Source organism: Heloderma suspectum, chromosome 1, assembly GCF_057233095.1.
Source record: "Heloderma suspectum isolate Gila_16-S chromosome 1, 16-S_ref, whole genome shotgun sequence".
NCBI lineage: Eukaryota > Metazoa > Chordata > Lepidosauria > Squamata > Helodermatidae > Heloderma > Heloderma suspectum.
This window is the reverse complement of record NC_139458.1, coordinates 312316648-312326370: the sequence shown is the minus strand read 5'-3', so window position 1 is coordinate 312326370 and position 9723 is coordinate 312316648. Positions and strand designations below refer to the sequence as shown.

The 9723-nt window shown below is 42.6% G+C and overlaps 1 protein-coding gene across 5 annotated transcripts in view; it reads right to left on the bottom strand.

Annotated features, from left to right (window-relative positions):
* Positions 1-1888: 1888 nt before the first annotated feature.
* The window catches only part of FHL5 (four and a half LIM domains 5), a 32991-nt gene continuing 25156 nt past the window's right edge, over positions 1889-9723 (bottom strand). For 3 of the 5 annotated variants that reach the window (XR_014786629.1, XM_084827147.1, XM_084827144.1), the window contains one exon: positions 2543-3533. Coding sequence is in view for 3 of the 5 variants with exons in the window: in XM_084827147.1 (XP_084683273.1) it covers positions 3382-3533 (152 nt within the window). In the remaining 2 variants the exon portion in view is untranslated. Of the gene's footprint in view, positions 3534-9723 lie in introns of all 5 variants that reach the window. The other 2 variants (XM_084827145.1, XR_014786628.1) reach the window with 2 other exon arrangements.

Sequence of the window (9723 nt, the reverse complement as noted above, 5' to 3'; positions counted from 1 at the left end):
CTAGTAATGGGTTTAGGCATGGATATGCACATCCATATATACATCTCAATGAATACAAAGGGACATTATCTGAATGCACATCCCATGGAAAGCAACAGAATTCCTGCATTTGAATGTCCATCTAGATTTATGCCTGCAGTTCCTAAAAACAAGAATATCTGAGACACTCTGCAGAGTTTCCATGGATATCGGAGACGATGGGATGGAAAAGCAAAGAATTCCATGGAAATAAAGGGTCACTTTTCATACATCTTTACTAAAAATAGGAAGCACATGTTTATCTGTATTTCAAAATTTGGACAGGATTACTCAATGTTAGCATAAATATATCATTTAGTATATGTAGAAACTGAGACTTCTGATCCAGGATGTATCATCTGTATATATTAGCATCTAGAAAGAGATGCATGATTTGAGCCCTTAACTGAACTGCCTTAAAAAATTGAGAAACACACAATTACATTGGTTTTCTTTTCACAAATCTTCTATAAGCCTGCTTTTTTTTTTAAAGGTTAGGTGAAAAGCGATACAAAACAATTACTTTGAGTTAGCGCTGATTTTTATTTTAAGATCATGCATTGCAAACCATCTGGCATTTACCGGTGCATTCAGTTCTGATAAATCACTGCGCACATGCGTGATCACTCCATCCGTGATTTTTATTTTTAGGCCTCGCAACCTATTTCTATTTTTGAGAACTGAAGCCTTGTGGAGAGGGGAGAAATTGTATGAGAAGAGAAAAGCAGGCAGCTGAAGAAGGCAAGCAGGGATAATGCAGAGATGGATGGCTTACAAATGCAAATTACAAATGCTATGACTGATAAGAGTATGGGTTATGCTTCATATATGATACTTCATGCAGCTGGGAAAAATAATATTGCTGATAAACATTTGGGTGGAACACAAACATTTGGATGGCAGCACTTGCTACCAATTTGTAGCTCCTTTTAGCAAAAGAAAAGCAACCAAGAAACCAAATAAGGCATTTGTAATAGAAAATATTAAAAAGACGAGTGAAACACCGGCACTTTGGATGATAATCAGATGTTTTTCTCTCTGTCCCGCTGCCATCAGAGGCTGTTTGCTGGGAACCCAGGAGAGGGCCTTCTTGGTAGCTGCTGCCAGACTCTGGAACTCCCGGCCAAGGGAGGCTAGGTTGGCCCCCTCTTTGTTCCAGCAGGCAAAGATGTTTTTATTCAGGCTGACTCTGTGAGGTGTCCACTGGCTACTCTAACAGTACCATCCTATACATGTCTACTCAGAAGTAGGTCCCATTGCATTCAGGGGGTGTAGCAGGAGGGCAACTTGTGGGTTGTCCCGATATTTTAGCCTACAATGCCCATCAACATAGCCAGTGATGAGGGACGGGAATTGTAGGCAAAAACAACTGGGGGGCACAAGTTGCCCATCCCTGGGTGTAACGGCCCCAGGAGTGTAACCAAGTCACCTGTAGTTTTAGAGGGGCTTAGAGATCCATAATGCTTTGCTTAGGTTCATTATAAGTGCAATTTCCTTGCTATTGGGCCTCTGAGCATGTGAGATGAGTCAAAGGTCCATAGCGCGGCCTCAGCACATTCCATGCTAATGAAGGCTAGTATCTTATCAGGGCCTAGGATGTCCCTGCGAAGTAAGGCTATGTTTATACTGCGTTACAGGTGGCTGTGCTGGGAAAGTTCTGATTGTTTCCCTCCTGAACAAGCACTGTTAGTCTATGCTGGGAAAGTTGCAGATGAATGCTAATTAACGCTTGCTGCTGTCATGCTGCCTCACTGCTGACATGTATGGTATAAAACTCATTTTACCCCATGGCTCTAGTTTCAGAGAAGCTGTCTGATCCAACCATTGGGTACCCCTGTGTGCTGTAAGTACTCAATAAAGGCTCCTTGTAAGCAAACCTGGATCTGCTTTATTATTGTCTCAGCACCTCCAAACTTAGCAGCCCACGGCCGGGTCATACAATGGAGTATAGGATTTCAGCCTAAGACGAGGCTCACTTATCAAGGCCAAACTAGATGCTGCATGATTAAAGCTCCCAGTGTTTCTTCCTCCCCCTGACTAAAGCAGCAGCAGGCTAGGGAAGCTGATTTAGAAAAGCCCCACAGTGCAGTGATTTAATCCCTTGTCTGTACACCAATTTCTTGATGAAAATTTCTGTCGCACCCAAAGCTGCTATTAGCAATAGTGGTGGATATATACAGCCAAAATATGGCTTTGTAGCTAAGTGTGTGTGGGGTGCGTGTGTGTGATATGTATTAGGGAATCAGTGCGGGGGCAAAGTGTTAAATCCCCCCTGTATTCCTGATCCAAACCAGGAATTGCTTTTTAAGAAAACAAGATCAGGAACCACAGCCACAGAACTCCCAAGTCACATTTAGAGCATCTCTACACCAGCCTAAAATCCTGCATTCAAAACAGGCTTTTCTGCTTCCATTTTAAATGCAGGATCACAGCGGATTCCCTTTACATGTGCTTCCTTCCCCCCTCCTTTCCCCCCTTATCTGAGTCTTCCATGTGTTTCATTAAACAGCCACCAGATGGTGCTGTGGTCTAGCTCCTTTTATTGCAGGTTTGTCTGTTTTCATGAGGAAACTCAAGCGGAACTCAAAGGCTGTAATTTGACACCTCATTATCTGCAATCTTTTAAACAAAGCAATAAAGGTCATTTAGTGTGGGAGATGCCTTGGAGGTTGATGACCTCATCTAAAGGACCCGTAAACTTCTATGAGTAACCAATCTCACTAGCAGGATAAAAGCTGGGTGTGAAGAAGCCCTTTGTTTGGCACTTTTTTGTGGGTTGGCTCTGGAATGTAATACAGAAAGACATATGTAGGAGCAGCAGAATATAATCCTCTCCTCTTTTTTGCTCCAGGACCATAGCACACACTGTGCTGCTATTTCACTTTTTCACCAACATCCTCCAATGGCTCTCTTATAGGTATAGAAAGGGTGTACCTGCTGCCATACTGTGGTAAAGACTGTACTGTTGGAGAAGTCCCATTTTGTGTTTCTTCAACAGAGCAATCATCTAAGCTCTCTTTATTAGTATTTAAGCACACTGTTGTACATTCTTGTACTCCCAACAGTAGAGTGCACTCTACTACAAGGGAAACCACCACACTCACACCCTACACACACATACACACAAGCAAACTCTTTCAGGATAATATATCTTTGGAACTGTTTTCCAGCAACAATCCTGTTTTTTAAAGTGGTTATACAGGATGCAAGGGATGAATACCACTGTGACAGAAATGCTGTCAGAAAGTGATTTGTATGACTAAACAAACATTATACTTGTTAGACAGATTTCTGACCATCAGGCAGTTGCATATGTGGTTAAAATGCTGGGGAAGTCATGGGCCTGCTTTCGGCCCTCTTGAGCTATACTGCAGTCCCACACTTGCAGCAGAGGATCTCATCTTGCTGGGTAAGGAAGCCCTTTCCCACCAGGGAGCTGGCACATTTGCCACACTTGAAGCAGTCGCTGTGCCACTGGCGATCCTCAAACGAGATAAATTTGGCTCCACCGAGAGCTAGAAAGACAAGACGGGAGATGAAAAGTGGGATCAGAAAGGCAATGAGCTTATGCTCTAATAAGCAAAGTTCTTTTCTCCTGTAAAACCTACCTGAATTTCAGTGCTTGAGACGAATGAACAAATGAAATGGTCTTTTATTGAGACAAATCACTGTTCTACCGTAGCTGGTATTCTGTCCTCTGGCTTCAAAGCATGTGATTTAATCATGCTGAGCCTATGGGTCTCATGGGTATGGATTGTTCAATTTTTTTGAGATAAAGGTTCCAAGAATGGAATGAACATTAGGCTTCAGTCTACAATCGAAATCGCATGTCCTCACCCCTCAATTCCTGCCATGTTATCAACCCAACCTTGCACCATGTTCACCAAGGGCTCTGTCATTATATAAAACTTTTTGGTTATCCTGAGCTTTTTTTTTTCGAATGGGGAAACTGGAAATAAGTTAGGCAGTTGATGCATTTGTGTGGTTCATTGAAGAGTCCATTGAAAATCACACTTGTTTGACATGAGCCACGACACAAGATGCTGATGCAGCTATTTACTCAAAGTCAGCGATGGTACTATTGGAACACCACTACACACATATAGCTTTCTTTTGTGCAAAGCCTGCCCCATTCGTATTAACACAGTATGTAGATCCACATACATGTTGCTTTGCAGCCATGGATTGTCTCTGTTCCTTGCACTCCCTGTGCATTTGGAACACCTGCAACAGAGTCAAGGAGATGATTTTCCAGACTTCGCTTCCTGAATACATTCTCCCAGATATTCACTAGCACATGCTCACAGCCCAAAAACCATATAATGGATGCAGTTGTGGGCATAAGCCAAAATGAGAGTTTCCATGCCATTTGAGAGAATATGTGCCAATGCCAATATTCTTTCTTTTTCTCTCTGTGGTTTGTTCCTTTACTCGCTCATGTTTTATTTGATTTATGATTGTTAGTCTTGAAGGAAGAGTCACCAACTCTCGAGTCAGAAGAGATGGGAGCAGCAGCTAGGGACAATTAAAAATGTGGAGTTAGGGATATGTTTCCCCATATGAATTGGAGTGGTTTGAAATGACATTTTAAGGGGTGGGGTAAAGAGTAAAATCTTGGGGAAGCATCCAAAAGGTTTGTACATAAAATTGGGGGAGGGGGTTTTGCCAAAGAGGGTGACGTTTGGGATTGGAAAGGGATATGAACCTCCCTAAAGGAGCTGTGTTGTGGGAGTCAAGAGTGTGTTTTATGGAATCCGTGGTAAAATCTGTCAAAATCTCTCTCCAACTTTCTCATGTTAAGCTTCATGACTGAGTGGGGATTTGAGGTCTCCTAGTGCAAGCCCAGCATTCTATACCACACACTGTATAATATTGCCAGGTAGTATGGAGAATTTAGCTATGCAGGGAGACTTTGTTGTTGTTGTTGCATGTTTTAAGTGAATTGTTTTAGTGGCTTGGACAGTTCAATTACATTTGTTATTTTATGTAAGCTGCTATGAGGACCTTTCAGTCCTTGTGGACTGAAAGGTGAGTTAGAAATTAAATAACAATGTACTATAACCCATGGAGTTGCCGTTACTGACCATGAACATGTTAGATAGAGTGGGTTGTACATCTAAAATATAGAAGTTAATTGTAGACCAGCCTAAAAAAGCATGTCTTTATGGAGCGGAGGAACAGTAGGGTTCCTACTTAGAGTAGATCAATTGAAATGAATGGAACTTAGGTTAGTCATGACAAATCCCATTTCAATGGGTTTCCTCTACATAGAACTTGTGTTGGACTTGACCCGCAGTGTCCAATTTCTTGAAATTACCTTTGCCTATATTAAAAATACCAGGGTCTGCTGTGGTGTGTGTGTGTGTGTGTGTGTGTGTGAGAGAGAGAGAGAGAGAGAGAGAGAGTAGATTATCACAGTTGATTGCATTTCCCAGTTCTTTTCTTGGTTTGTTTCTCTGAATGGCAGGATTAGTAATTAATTGGCAACTTTATTTCTCATAACTGGGGCAAAAGGTAATTCAATTTATTTTTAAGGGGTCCAGTTAATGGTCTTAAAGTACCTTTAAAATAGCCTCTGAATATTTGCCAAACCTTTAATTATAAGCCATTTAAACACAAATATTTAAAGCAGCTTTTCTATAGCTGGCAAGTTCTGTTCTTAAACTTTGGGAATATTAAGGCTGTAGAGTAAAGCTCCCCTTCATGGATCACTGCCTTGTTGTGGCGAAGGGGCTTGTGTAACTCAGTGAAGCCATAAGCTATGCCATGCAGGGCCATCCAAGATGGACAGGTCATGGTGGAGAGTTCTGACAAAATGTGGTCCACTGGAGAAGGAAATGGCAACCCACTCCAGTATTCTTGCCAAGAAAACCCCATGGAACGTATCACAAGGCTAAAAGAGATGACGCCGGAAGATGAGCCCCTCAGGTCGGAAAGTATCCAATATACTACTGGGGAAGAGCAGAGAGAATTTGCAAGTAGTGCCAGAAAGAGTGAAGCAGCTGGGCCAAAGCCAAAAGGACACTCAGCTGTAGATGTGTCTGGTGGTGAAAAGAAAGTCCAATGCTGTAAAGAACAATATTGTTTAGGAACCTGGAATGTAAGATCAATGAATCAAGGTAAGCTGGAGGTGGTCAAGCATGAGATGACAAGATTGAACATCGACATCTTGGGAATTAGCGAACTAAAATGGACAAGCATGGGCGAATTTAATTCAGGTGACCATCATATCTACTACTGTGGGCAAGAATCCCTTAGAAGAAATGGGGTAGCACTCATAGTCAACAAAAGGGTGGGAAAAGCAGTACTGGGATACAATCTCAAAAATGATAGAATGATCTCAGTATGAATCCAAGGCAAACCATTCAACATCACAGTAATTCAAGTCTATGCCCCAACCACTGAGGCCAAAGAATCTGAGATTGATCGGTTCTATGAAGACCTACAACACCTTCTAGAACTAACACCAAAAAAAGATGTCCTCTTCATCATAGGGGATTGGAATGCTAAAGTAGGAAGTCAAGAAATCACCGGGATAACAGGCAAGCATGGCCTTGGTGTACAAAATAAAGCAGGACAAAGGCAAATAGAGTTTTGCCAAGAGAACACGCTGATCATAGCAAACACTCTTTTCCAACAGCACAAGAGGTGACTCTACACATGGACATCACCAGATGGTCAATATCGAAATCAGATTGATTATGTCCTTGGCAGCCAAAGATGGAGAAGCTCTATACAGTCAGTCAAAACAAGACCTGGAGCTGACTGTGGCTCCAGCTTCTTATTGCAAAATTTCAGCTTAAATTGAAGAATGTAGGGAAAACCACTAAACCATTCAGGTATGACCTAAATCATATCCCTGATGAATATACAATGGAAGTGAGGAATAGATTTAAGGGACTAGACATGATAGACAGAGTGCCTGAGGAACTATGGACGGAGGTCTGTAACATTGTTCAGGAGGCAGCAACCAAATCCATCCCAAGGAAAAAGAAATGCAAGAAAGCAAAGTGGCTGTCTGATGAGGCTTTACAAGTAGCTGAGGAAAGAAGGGAAGCAAAAAGCAAGGGAGAAAGGGGAAGATATACCCAACTGAATGCAGATTTCCAGAGAATAGCAAGGAGAGACAAGAAGGCCTACTTAAATGAAAAATGCAAAGAAATCGAAGAAAACCATAGAATGGGAAAGAGTAGAGATCTCTTCAAGAAAATCAGAGATCTCAAGGGAACGTTTTGTGCAAAGACGGGCATGATAAAACACAAAGAAGGCAGGGACCTAAGAGAAGCAGATGAGATTAAGAAGAGGTGGAAAGAATACACAGAAGAACTATACAGGAAAGATCTGAATGTCCCTGATAGCCATGATAGTGCGGTCACTGAACTTGAGCCGGACATTCTAGACAGTGAAGTCAAGTGTGCCTTAGGAAGCATTACTAACAACAAAGCTAGCAGAGATGACAGTATTCCAGCTGAGCTATTTAAGATCCTAAAAGATGATGCTGTTAAAGTGCTGCACTCAATATGCCAACAAATTTGGAACACTCAACAATGGCCACAAGACTGGAAAAGGTCAGTTTACATTCCAATTCCAAAGAAGGGCAATGCCAAAGAGTGTTCAAACTACCGTACTATTGCGCTCATTTCACATGCCAGCAAGGTGATGCTCAAAATCCTACAAGCTAGGCTGCAGCAGTATCTGAACTGAGAACTACCGGAAGTACAAGCTGGGTTTCGAAGTGGCAGAGGAACTAGAGATCAAATCACCAACATTCGCTGGATCATGGAGAAAGCAAGAGAATTCTAGAAAAACGTCTATTTCTGCTTCATTGACTACGCTAAAGCCTTTGATTGTGTGCATCACACCAAACTGTGGCAAATTCTTAAAGAGATGGGAGTACCAGACCACCTTACCTGTCTCCTGAGAAACCTGTATGAGGGTCAAGAAGCAACAGTCAGAACCGGACATGGAACAACCGACTGGTTCAAAATTGGGAAAGGATTACGACAAAGCTGTATATTGTCGCCCTGCTTATTTAATTTATATGCAGAGTACATCATGAGAAATGCCAGGTTGGATGGATCACAGGTCGGAATTAAGATTGCTGGGAGAATTATCAACAACCTCAGATATGCAGACGATACCACCCTAATGGCAGAAAGCGAAGAGGATCTCAAGAGCCTCTTGTTGAGGGTGAAAGAGGAGAGTGCAAAAGCTGGTTTGAAACTCCACATTAAAAAAACGAAGATCATGGCATCTGGCCCCATCACTTCCTGGCATATAGAAGGGGAAGAAATGGCAGCAGTGACAGATTGTATTTTCTTGGGCTCCAAGATCACTGCAGATGGTGACTGCAGCCATGAAATTAAAAGACTCTTGCTCCTTGGGAGGAAAGCTATGGCAAACCTAGACAGCATAGTAAGAAGCAGAGACATCACCTTGCCGACAAAGGTCCGTCTAATCAAAGCTATGGTTTTCCCAGTAGCAATGTATGGCTGTGAGAGCTGGACTTTAAGGAAGGCTGAGCGCAGAAGAATCGATGCTTTCGAACTGTGGTGCTGGAGAAGACTCGTAAGAGGAGTCAAATCAGTCAATCCTAAAGGAAATCAACCCTGACTGCTCATTGGAAGGACAGATACTGAAGATGAAGCTCAAATATTTTGGCCACCTAATGCGAAGCGAAAACTCCCTGGAAAAGACCCTGATGCTGGGAAAGATTGAAGGCAAAAGGAGAAGGGGACAGCAGAGGATGAGATGGCTAGATAGCATCACCAATGCAATGAATATGGACTTGAGCACGCTCCGGGAGAGAGCGCAGTTCAGGAAGGCCTGGCGTGCTATGGTCCACGGAGTCACGAAGAGTCGGACACGACTGAACAACTGAACATCAACAAAAGTAAAGCTAAATGTCTCTACCATCGTGCATACAAAATACCTTCCACACATATCTTTTATCCGAGAGAGGACACATAGATTTCCACCCCATCAAGCCGGAGCACTACAGGACTTCCTGGTGGAACTTCAGGTTCCACAGATCACATGCACAGGAAGTGTTTAAACTCTACCTTAAAATATTCCAGCTGCTGTTAGTTGTGCTTCTCCAGGGTGTGTGAGTGAGTGAGTGAGTGACAGTGAGAGAGAGAGAGAGAGAGACAGAGAGACAGAGACAACTGGGAAAGGGGGATGACTTATTTACAGTTTGGTTTGCTTCGGACAGTTCTACATTTTGTAAGTTATTTTGATTCTCGTAGGCCTGTAATTGATTACCTTCATTTTGCAGTTGTACTGTTCTAGCATTGAAGCACACTTTGATGTATATCGGGGTGGGGAAGGTGTGGCCCTCCAGATGTTGTTGGAGTGCAACTGCCATTGGTCCCAGCCAACATAGCTAATACTGAGGAATGATGGGAGTTGCAGTTCAGCAACATCTGGAGGGCCACCCCTTCCCCACTCCTGGTGTATATCAAGAAGAGCAGCTTTGGGACAACTTGACAACTGTAATTTTAAAGGGTGGACATATACATAGCTAACTTGTCATGGAGAGTATGTTGGTGGTATTATTATATTTGGATCCCATCCTTCCTCCAAGGAGCCCAGGATGACATACATGGGTTTTCCCTCCCTTTATCCTCACAAACATCCTCACTTAAGTCTGAAAGCCAAATTAGACATGATGTTAAATGTGTCATTAGAAAGTACATCATCATT